The sequence below is a fragment of the Gossypium hirsutum genome, chromosome D11, assembly GCF_007990345.1.
Source record: "Gossypium hirsutum isolate 1008001.06 chromosome D11, Gossypium_hirsutum_v2.1, whole genome shotgun sequence".
In the NCBI taxonomy this organism is placed as follows: Eukaryota; Viridiplantae; Streptophyta; class Magnoliopsida; order Malvales; family Malvaceae; genus Gossypium; species Gossypium hirsutum.
The window spans coordinates 61957462-61969511 of NC_053447.1; the positions used below are offsets into that span (position 1 = coordinate 61957462).

Consider the following 12050-nt stretch of genomic DNA (forward strand, 5'->3'; position numbering starts at 1 on the left):
ATGCAATTTATCAAATAAAATATTGCATATCAAATCGTTTATACGCAGCTCATAGTAAACTGCTATACGATGAAATCGTATAGCTGGATAACAGAATATGTCCAACCTACTCTCTAATATACGCATTGAAGTGATCCATCTTATATACACGTCCAAGGGCTCTAGCTTACACTTCAATGCACACACAAAAGTGCTTCAACTTACATTTCAATGTACGTATTGAAGTGCTACATGATCTCATACGTAATATAGTGAGATATGAATGATCAAGATAAGATTTGTCTTTCATATATAATAGTAGTGATATCTTGGGTCCCTGATAAAATTAGACTAGAAATGTTTGTATGGCCATATTCAAATGAGTTCATATGAGATTTCAGACTCATTTGTATACTCTAGTTTCTTCAATATTTAGGAATTAAAAGATTGAATTATACAAGTGTGATTGTTCCATTACTTGTGTACAATCTAGATATCACAAACAAAAGGATAGATTGCATAGTAACATTATCACAGAAAAGTTATGTTGAACCATGACTTTTTACAACTTAGGCAGGAGAAATGCATTGCTAATTGTTTGTAATATTACTGTTAACATTACAGTATCCAACAAATAGTGATATTTAAAATTAGACATGATATATATACATGTTTGATGCACATATATAAAAGGGGTTTAATTAAAATAATGCAAAATATGTTTCATATATTTTTTAGCATGGTAAATTCCGTGATACCGAATTTATTAAATACAGTATTTATAAATCTTGGTTAAGGTGATTAATTTGAAGAGGTGTAAGAGGAAATTCTATTTTTTTTTATTTTAGTCACTCTAAAACTTTTTTCTTTACTTTAGTTACTCTAATTAAGATAATTGTTCGAATTAATTATTGCCATTAAAAATTCTGTTAATCCACTAACAAATTATTGATGTGACATATTAGTTCATTGAGCGACCAATATGTGGTATTTTTTTTTACTTTTGATTAAAACTAGAGATCTCTTTATAATTAGCCCAAAACACTTTATTTTTATTTTCTCTTCTCTCTTCTTTTGTTTTTATTTTTGGGCTTTCAGAGATGGCTATGAGCTTCTTCACATCCATTTAACAAAGATGAAACAAAACCTGGAAAATGTTGCTCAATAAGCCCAGATTTCCTAGCTATAAATTGGGTGGGAGGAGGGGCGAGACACCAAATGTCGTACAGAACTCAATCACACATCGTCATTCTTCATCTTCACTTGATATTTCTAGGGGACCATTGCTGGAAGGGACAAGGATTAGGCCGTTGTGGCTGATTATTGTGAGAGGAGTTGCTTTCAACAACTGGCATAACCCATATAATATCCGTCTTGATTAGGAAAGCACACAATTGAAAGCTATACGTTTAGAAAACTATATTAAGTCCTAAGCTCGCATTTTTAAATCTGAATCATGTTTTGTTTAAGTTATTTGTGGCTGGCAGGTTAATTTCGGACAATGTTTTTATTGCTTAGAGATGTTGGACACTTTTAAGAAGCACCGTGTTGGTCGACAAGGTTCTTTTGCCCTCAAGTTGGATATAAGCAAGGTGTATGATTGTGTGGAGTGACGATTTTTGAAACCTGTAATACTTAAATTGGGTTTTTGGAAGCTGTAAGAAATAAATATTATCATGAGGGACTTGCTCAAATAGAAAAGTACCTTGTTAAATTTATCTACGTGTACGAAAAAGAGATTGGGATGATGGAGGGGGATATGGTACCTGATTTCAGAACTACACAAGAACGATGGAGGGCTCCAATTGCGCCGGCTGTTAAAGTAAATTTTGATGCGGCTATTGACGATCACCGCAAGATATCCTGGTCTGGAATTATAATCAGGGATGTTGATTGCAGTGGCGAAGCTACTAAAAGACCATGGCTCCCCTAAAATGGTAAATTTTCAATTTAGGTTCTTTATAATTTATAAAATTTTAAATTAATAATGGTTAAATTGTATTTTAGCCCCCTAAAATGATAAGAATTTGATTTAACCCTTCAAAAATTATAAAGATATAGACTATTAAAATTATGAAATTACATTTTTATTATCATAAAAATATACAATTTAATTCCAGTCCCACCAAAATTTTATTTTAACTTTGCCACTAGTTGATGGGATGGCTCTTACTTCTAGTAGACAAGCTAATCGACACATTCTGAATGCGTTCACGGTTGAAGCTACAGCGGTGATCCAAGCTATTTCCTTTTCTGATGATTTGGGATTTTCACCTATGGACTTTCTTACATTGTAAGGTTACTCACATTCGACGAGGAGTGATTATAGTTTCCCATTTGCTAGCCTGGAGTGGTGTCGATATTGACGGAGCAACTTTTTGGGTTGAAGAGGCGCTAGTTCACCATTTGGTTTACTAATGTACTTTTTTTTATATACAAATTGCCTAGAACTATTCATAGCCTTTCCCCAACCTTTCAATAGTAGGATAAATACACTTTAACGTTTGAACTCATATCTTCCTGCATAGGTAATAATGTTGATGCTAGCCGAGCTAAGATCCAATCGACAATTTTACCATACTTTTGAATATCTATGAATGCTATTATTATCGTTCAAAAAATTATTTATAATAATTAGTAAATAGAATTAGAGTAAGGTACAATAGACATTCAAAATTTAACTTTCACGATTGAGGAAGTTGAATGGGACAAAACATGCCAATAAGAAAATTGTTATAAATTATTATGATATTTCTTTTATCGATAAACTATAAAAATAGTTTTATATTTCTATTTAATTTATGTTTTGGTGGCTGAAGTTAATTGTTGTAATTTGATCACGAATATTATTAATTAATAAAAATTTGATCAATGGTCCGTTAATAATTGTCGTAACCATTTTTTTGTAAAAAGGTTGTTGACTTTAATGTTGAAAACGAAAACGAATATGGGAGTCACCACCAATCTTTTTTGATGAGGTGTGATCGGGTCACCTCGTAAAATGATTATTTTTAATAAACGGTTTGAATTTATTAAAACAACTATTTTGGTTCACGAAATTAAGAAAAACGGGTTTGGGAATCGGTTACGTATGAGGAAGGATTAGCACCCTCGTAACGCCCAAAATTGGTACCTAGTTGATTAATTAGTGTTTTAGTGTCGAAGATTGAAAATTTTGAAGAGTTTTAAAAATACGATCCTAAAAAAACTCGAATAACATGTGTTGGAATTTAGGATTCTCTTGTTCTGAAAGAATATCACATCCAGCACGTTAGGATACAATACTTTAAACCCTCAAAACTAAGATCACCTTATGGTTTCTAAAACCCATACTTTGAAATTTTAAGAGGATATTTGGCTATTTGGTCAAACGAGAAATCGAAACCCAGCATGTTAGGGCATGTTTTCTCGAATTTCCAAACGCAAAATATTTCCTTATTTAGAAAATTTTTCCTTTGTGAGTTTGGATAAAAATTATGTATGTTTAGTTCACTCGAATATGGTATAAAGTAGGGCTAAGATGTAAGAAAAAATGTCATGTTTAATGAAAATGGTAATGCAGCATAATTTGAAATAATATAAAAAAGGGTGCATGTACATGAAACAATGACATATCTAAAATAATAAATAAGTCATAGCATTTACTAGTTAAATCTAATATTAATTAAACAAAAATAAATAAATAAATAAAAATGGAATGTATATATAATAAAGTAAACATGAAAGTATTATAATAATAATAATAATAATAATAATAATAAGTAACAAAAAGATAAAAATAAAATAAAAGGACCAAATTAAAATATACGTAAAATTTGAAGCATAACTTTTAATAAAGTATACAAATAATGATAACAATGGATAATAATAGTAATAATAAAATAATAATATTAGTAATAATAATAATACTTATAATAAAATAATAATAATGACTATAATAATAAAATAAAAATGCTAATATTAATATTGATAATAATAATATTATAGTAAAAAATAATATTAATAACAAGAGTAATGCTAAAAGTAGTATTATTAGCGAAAATAATGGTAATAATCTTAATAACAATAATACTAAAAAAATTTAATAATAATAATAATAATATTAATTAATTTTAAAAAAAATGAAAAAAAGGACTATAATGAACTAAAAATAGAAATTCGGGATAAATTTGAAATAATTTAAAAAAAGGGAGGACCTATTTGAACACGCGAATAACAAGGAGGGACCAAATGGGCAATTTTCCCCACCCTCCAAAATGCGCAGCTTCAAAAGGGACCAAATTGAAAGCCAAAATAAATCATAAGGCGCGATTAAAAAACAAAAGGACCTAATTGTAAATACATTAAAAATCAGAAGGGCCAAAAACAGAATTTACCTTTCCGCTTAAAAACACGCGGATCTTAGGCTGGGTCGAGTCTAGTCGGACCGGTCAGGCTCGAAACAACGTCGTTTTGGCCTTTGAGAATGGACTCCAAAACGACGTCGTTTTGAACATGTATATAAGTCATTTTAACCCCCCCCCCAAAATCATTTACAACCTATTCCAAAAAAAAAAAACTCCAAAAAGCTCCCCATGCTTTCTCCCCTCTCTGGAATCCAGCAAGGATTCTGGTCATCGGAGCACCGTCGGCTGCCACCGTCCGCCACCATACACGGTGGCCAGAGTTCAAGGTAAAATTTTTGTTTTTACTTTTGATATATTTGTATGTATATAAACTATTTTTTATAAAAAAAATAAAATAAGGAAGATATAGGTATATATATTTTTGAAGGGAGAAAATAAAGAATTAGAAAAAATTTAAAAAAAATCTTAAGACCTTATTGCCTTTGAATCTATTTCGAATTTCTTCGTTTTTTATTCCAGAAAACAGTCTTTTTTTTCTTCCCCTTTTTACGGTAGATTTTCATGTCTTTTATAGCCGATTACAACATTATTTTTTACTATTTTTCTACTGTTCTTGTACTTGCTGTTGCTTGTGGCTTCTTTTTCTTGCAGGCGATTGACGGGGCAAGTGGGTAGGTGGGTGCGGTGGTGGCAAAGCAAGTGGATGACTGGCCAGCTGGGTCCGAAGGCCCTAGGTAGGAGATAAAGAAAAGTCATAGTCATTGCATCAATTTCACTACCAAAAAAAAAAAAGAGTCATAGTCATTGCATCCATTCCTCGACAAAAAAAAAAGCCATAGTCATTGCATCCATTTTGACTTGAAGCTCAACTTGCAAATTGGGATATAAATTACAAAATCCAAAATGATTTCCCTATTAAATACACGTAAATCTTATTTAGAGAAAAAATAGTTAGGAAAAATAATACCCTTTAAAAAGTCCTCAAACTTTTTTGAAAAAAATAATTAAGCTCCTAGTTTTTTTTTAATACTTGAATTTTTAAAATGTATAAAAAAAGCCCTCAAACTTTTTCAAAAAATAATTAAGCCCCTACTTTTTTTTTTGCAGTCAATTGAATAATTAAACTGCCAATATGCATAAAAAAGACCCTCAAACTTTTTTAAAAAAGTAAATAAACCTTTGCTTTTTCTTTTTTCACACTCAATTATCAAAATGCATCAAAAAGGCTCTTTGACCGTTAAAACTAACCGCTCCTAATTTTTTTCAATTAAAGTCATCACTTGTCACAATCATTGTGTGACATGTGGTAAAAAATGATAAAAAATAAAAATCAATAAAATTTATAAAAATTATTAAATTTTAATAAAAAATATAAGAAATATTTATTTTTTATTAAAAATTAGAAAAAATATTATAAAAATCGTAAAACATTATAAAATATATAGAAATATAGAAAAAATATAAAAAATTTTATAAAGTCATAAGAAAACGATAAAAAAATGTAAATAAATATAAAATTCGTAAAAGAATTATAAAAATTATCATATCAAAAGAAGTATTTTATAATTTTTCTATAACTTTTATTGATTTTTTATTTTTTATCATTTTTTGTCATATGTCACACTGTATTGCAACACGTGATGGCTTTAACTGAACAAAAACTGGGGATTGTTAACTTTAATGGTTAAATGGCCTTTTTGATGCATTTAATAATTTTTTATGATATTTATAAAATTTTACAATTTTTTATATTTTCTATTGTTTTTATATATTTGTTCTCTTGTTTAGTAAATTTTAAATATTTTTATTTATTAAAGTTTAATAATTTTTATAACTTTTATTGATTTTTATTTTTTTATAATTTTTTTGTCATGTACGATGCAATGGTTGTGACACGGGGTGACTTTAACTTTTAAAAAAATTAAAGATAGTTAATTTTAACGGTCAACTGTTAAAGATTATGGTCAAATGACCTTTTTGATGCATTTTGGCAATTGAGTGAAAAAAAAGGGGTTTAATTGTCTTTTTTTTCTTGAAAAAATTTGAGAATCTTTTTTATACATTTTGAAAATTCAAATACTGAATTGAATGTAAAAAAAAATAGAGAAATATAATTGCTTTATAAAGAAAAGTTTAAACAAAAGTTAATTGAATAATTAGCTAGGGCATTGTTGATGTCACGATATATGTATAAACAAAAAAAATCATATTTATCAACTAGCAATGCTGGATATTAATTTTCATAAATTGATTAAAATTCACAAAAATCCAATTAGTACTCCACATTTGGCATTCATTAGCGTGAGATCACCATTTGAATAAATGTTTAACGCGTAACCTTAGAGGAAAAATGTATAAAATTGAGTGATTTTCATGCCTCGTAAAGACATGACACATGCCATCAACCACAACTATCTATACCCATCATCAATTCAATTTAAAAAATTATGGGAATACTTCTCATTAATTAAATATATATATATATATTGGGGATTTAAAGTCAAATTAATTACATTGCTAAAACATCAATTATATATCTATACTGTTATTTAAGTTTCTGACTGAGTTGGTGTCATCATCATCGAATCACTGACTCGGCCAGTGAAATTACGGAAACGTAAATATGTTATATTATTTGAGAATACTTTAGTATTTTTATTTTAAAAATCAATACAAATATTCATATGCTAGGTTTTAAACCCGAACCAATTGCATTAATAAAATATTTAATAATGTTGTTGATTGAGTTAGTGTCACAAATTAACTCGACATTGACTCAAGATTTATGACAACACTATAATAAACAATTTGATCTATTTTTTCATTATAATATCGTACATATTTCATGTGTTGTTATTAATTAGTATCAAATTATACGTTTCATTATTTATTATATGTAATTATTTTTTTTGAAAGGTAAATTCATTAATTCATATTCAATGAATAGAGTCATACAATTCAGGAAAAAAATAACAACACTTGTCATAGATGGTGGAGGAGAAGCTCCATCAACACAACAAATGTTTTAGCCTCAGCATCAATAGAACATTATGACACGTTGGCAATTGCCTTTGTCATAACTCAAGCACGACATATCTGGAATGATTTCAAACACTTAATACGATAAGAAAATTTGCCTCGGATGGTCCAAAGCGATGAGCAAAAATCGACAAAAGAATTGAGCATTTACCAAATTAAAGAGGACGACAACAAAAGCATCCCTAAAATCACTTGCAAAAGGAAGATTACATGCATAAATAATACTAAAAAATGTGTTACAAGAGCTGATAAAAACTTCTAAAACTAAAGACTCATTAAACAATGAAAAACAAATATATATAATTTAAGACAATACGAGTCCAAATCGACTCGTGAAATAATTTATTATTCCGAAATACTCCCAAAACAGAAACAAATTAAAAAGTTGACGAAGAGCCACCCATCTTCCTAGAAAAACTATTGGTGACCAATAGAGTTTTAGCAAACGACAGGCAATGTCATCTATCCATCACAACTTGTAAAGACAACAAATATACTCACAAAATAGATCTACAAATTGAAAAGAGAGAAGGTATGTGGAGTGAATAAGAAAAAGAAATAAAGAAAGAGTTAGTGGGAGAGAAAAAAAAGGTGGGCAATAGTCAACCTGAAGGTTGGCACCACCGTCGGGCAAAACAAAAAATAAGAAGTAAAGAGTTGAAGAAAAAAGAGAATTTATTATTTTAGGATTTTGTAATTTATTGTATGTTTTTTAAATATAAATTTATGTTGTAAATTTGTAGTAGATATAAATAAGGTGAACATAATGGTTAATATGAAAACATACTAATTCTTTGTTATGAGTGTTAATTTAAATCTTTTTGACTATGATGTCAACAATATTCACCATATCCAATTATATAGCGACACTTACATTTGAAAATAGGGAAAAAGATTATATATTTATATTTTTCATATTTGTCCATCAAATTCTTTATTTCCCGAAAGGCAACACCACATGCTACACAGTTGATTTTTATAAGCTTAGAAGGATTTTACTTTTAAAATGACAAGAGACTACATCTTGAAATTTATAAAAATAAAAGGATTAATAACATAATTTAACCTAAATTTAGAAATATTAGCAAACAAACAATTTATTTGTTGGGTAGCTTTAGACTGTGCTAAGTGGCTCGCTCTAGCCTGGATTAGATTTGTGCAGAATATTTTGGAAGAATTTTTTTCCTCCAAATTTTATAAGGGTTAAACTATAAATTTATTATTTTTGAATGACCAAAAATATAATTTTACTCTATTAACTAAGTGCAGTCCCCTGGCAACAAAAAAGAAAAATCTGCTATATATCACGTATTTCAATTTGTTTGAACTTTTCTTGAGAAAATAATCTTCATAATCGAAGCTGACTTTAACCCTTTTCTATCTTCCAAAAGAGAAACACAAATCATGTCCCAATCTCGACCAAACCAGAATCCGCCGAAGCCGAACAAAATATCAAGTTCTTTGTCCCTGTTTTAAGCTTTGGGTCTGATTTCAATGCCTTCAACAATAACCCCACCTTTAAGCTGCTGACCCTTGATTTCCATCAAACTCATTTTCACTTCTTCATCACTTTCGCCATTGAAGAACTCCCCCAGCTCCATCTCCATCCACCCATCCTCCCTTCTACTCATAACCCTATCCTCTCCTTTAACAACCCTCGATTTCATCATCTGTTTCCTGTTTGAATAAAACAGGTTCTCCAACCGCTGTTTCTTGTCGTCTTGGCATCGCAGGTAAGCTGTGTTCTTGAATGATTGGTTCCCGATTTCGATCGATGTCTCTGATGGTATTAAATCAAGCCCGTATGCTCGTTCGGTGATTTTAAGCAACAAATAAGCTCCGTATTTTGTGTTTGGAGATAGCTTTTTGCTTCTGATATTGCCATTGATTTCCAACCTGCTGCTACTTGTGAGTTCGGCTACCTCTGAGAATCTGAAAATGAAGAAAATTGTTGTATTTTCGGGTTCAGATGATTCAAGTTCGGTTTTATAATTAAACTACTGACCTTGATTCAGGGATGGATTTCCAAGTCCAAAACATTGGATCATTGCTCGAACTTATAGAAAGCTGCCTTGCTGATAAAATATATGATTTTCTTCCACTTGGTCTATCTAATTTGAAACTCTGCATTTTCATGAAACAGATGATGAGAAAAAAATCATTAAATTTATAAGCACCTTTGTTGTTTCAAACAGGGTTTTAATGGAAACTAACCATTTTGCCATCAGCAATCAGAACAGGGTTGCAGAGGAGGTGATAAAGCTGTTTCTTTGAAGCAAACAAAAAAGTTGTATTACAAGCCTTGGACACAATTTCATGGTAATCAGATGGCAAGAACTTGTCCCAAACCAAATCAGAATCCGCCGCCGATCCGAAAACAGTCGAAACCGACGATGATTTACAAGCATCTGAAGGAGACGTGAGGGACAAAATCACTGCAACACAGCTCTCTGGCAATACGTTCATGCCTGAAACTGAAACTTGTATTTTTGGTTTTCTTAATGGTGTTGAAAACAATGAAAGAACAAATATAACCGAAAGAGGAAAAGAACTGTATGATGATCCAAAGGAGATTATTGTGGGTCGTTTTCCCAGTGGGTAATTTGCTGCTGGTATATGTGTGTAGATTCCAGCGAAATCAGTGAAACAGACGGGTAAATAAAGCAAAGCAAGGGGCTGTCTTTATTAAAATTCAGGGATTCATACTTTTCGTGTGTGCATTTCATGACTTGAATACATTCAAGTCAACAAAGGCAAAAGCATAGCTTGCCCTTATTTGAGGGAATTAATTTAATAATTGTTTAATAAATCAACTTCCAGAATTTTCAATATTATGACCCTAAACTTCAAATCATTCTAATTATATCTTTAAACTACTAAAACTATATCAATTAAGTCCTTACATTACTAAAATTTGTTAATTTACCTCTGTGTTTGGTTTATTTTTATTATTAATTCAAGAGGTGCTCGATATTTTCTCTCAAAAAGATTATATCAATTAAGTCCTTACATTACTAAAATTTGTTAATTTAACTGTTAAATGATGCAATTAAGTAAAAAAAAGACATTAATATAACAAAGAGTTTAAACTGGTAAATTAGGTACACCTGTTCTGTAAATCCAGATACTAAAAAGTGATATCAGAGTGTACAACAAAAACAATTATATTACTAATTTATAAAGAAAACGTGTAGATTGTATTGGTCGTATCCTTTTAACTTTTAAGGATTTTTGGTAATTAAGTGATAACCTAAGTCTTCACAACTCTAATTTTAATATTAAGGTCAAGAAAGTTTGTGAAACTTGATTAGTCTTGGCTTTTGCACTTTAGACTCTTCTCTTTTGGTCAAGTCCTGATTTTCATCCCTTTACTGTATTCAAATTTAAAATTAAATTGTTATGCATTAACTTGGCATGATTCTCATTTAGTTTTAAATTTGAATATAATAATTCAAGTACCAAAAAAAGACTTTGACCTTTCTAAATTTTACTTTAGCAAGTGTAAACGTGAATGCTTGGTTGTAAGTAGAGGTGATCATGGGTTGGGTTACCCAGCCCGGCCCGGCGGTCCTATCGAAAAATGACAGGGTTCAGGTAAAAATATAGGCCCGAAATATGGGTTTGGGCAAAAAAATGAGGCCTGTTTAGAAAACGGGCCAGGCCTCGAGTAAAACTTTTTTAGCCTAACCCGGCCCGGCCCGAATTATATATTAAATATATGTATATATTTTTATTTTTAATAAAATATATATTTTAAAATTTAATATGCTATTTTATTTTTAAAATATACTATTTTGGTATTGTAAAATTTAATATGGGCCGGGCCGGGTCGAGCTCGGACTTAACAATTTTCTTTCGGGCCGGGCTTGAACAAATTTTTAGGCCTATATTTTGGGCGGGGTGAGGCCCGGGCCCAAAAAACGGGCCTAACATTTTGTCTGTGCCCTACCCGAACCCAGCCCGACCCAAACCCAGTTTGGCCCATGATCACCTCTAGTTGTAAGGAAAGTTGGTATTAATAATATTTTATTAGGTTTTTACTTTGCGGACTCCAAATTAATCCATGCAAAACAATGGCTTACTATTTGGTATTATGGTCATGTATTTTTTTATTCTATAATTAGTCTCAAAATTTTTTTATGTGTTTCTTTTTTTTTAATATTTATTTTTTAGTAATTAATTATATCCCTATAGGATATTTGTCAATCTTTTTATTCAATTTATAGAGTCTAAAAACTCCACTAACAATATAACAAATATTTTCCCCTTTTTATATTTCTAGAGCTAAAAGGGCAATGATGAAAATGGTAGATTTCCAATTTAAGTATCATAACAGATTTAAATATTTGATTTTATATTAATTTTATTAATTAAATAATATTTTTTAAAGGAAAGTTCATTACTTAAAATAGAAGCAAAAGACCCAACAAGTCTAATTAATCCTACCCATTACACTCGATCCTATAGTTCTTCAGTCTCAATGGAACTTGACAAAGATAGATTAAAACACAAAATATCCAAAAGATAGTCGGAAGAACTATCTCAAACCGAGTTGTTAGCATATCATAAGGCCACCTTAGCAAGCTTGTAAGACGCCCTATCAGTTTTCCTACTAATCCATTATCAGAAAATCTACCAACAGAAGCTGTTAACTCTACACAATCACAAACAAACATACCAAGCTCA

At 30.2% G+C, this 12050-nt stretch overlaps 1 protein-coding gene and 1 long non-coding RNA gene across 2 annotated transcripts; one reads left to right on the top strand and one right to left on the bottom strand.

Annotated features, from left to right (window-relative positions):
• Positions 1-8563: 8563 nt before the first annotated feature.
• LOC107927176 (F-box protein PP2-B13) lies at positions 8564-9830 on the bottom strand. Its single transcript, XM_016858203.2, has 3 exons — positions 9579-9830; positions 9370-9488; positions 8564-9296 (listed from the first exon to the last, which is right to left on the bottom strand). The coding sequence occupies exons 1-3, from the start codon at positions 9828-9830 to the stop codon at positions 8837-8839; spliced, it is 831 nt and encodes a 276-aa protein (XP_016713692.1). The 3' UTR covers positions 8564-8836.
• On the top strand, positions 9132-10055 carry LOC121223374 (uncharacterized). Its single transcript, XR_005920717.1, has 2 exons — positions 9132-9272; positions 9593-10055. It is a non-coding gene; the product is annotated as an uncharacterized lncRNA (long non-coding RNA).
• The last annotated feature ends 1995 nt before the right edge of the window (positions 10056-12050 follow it).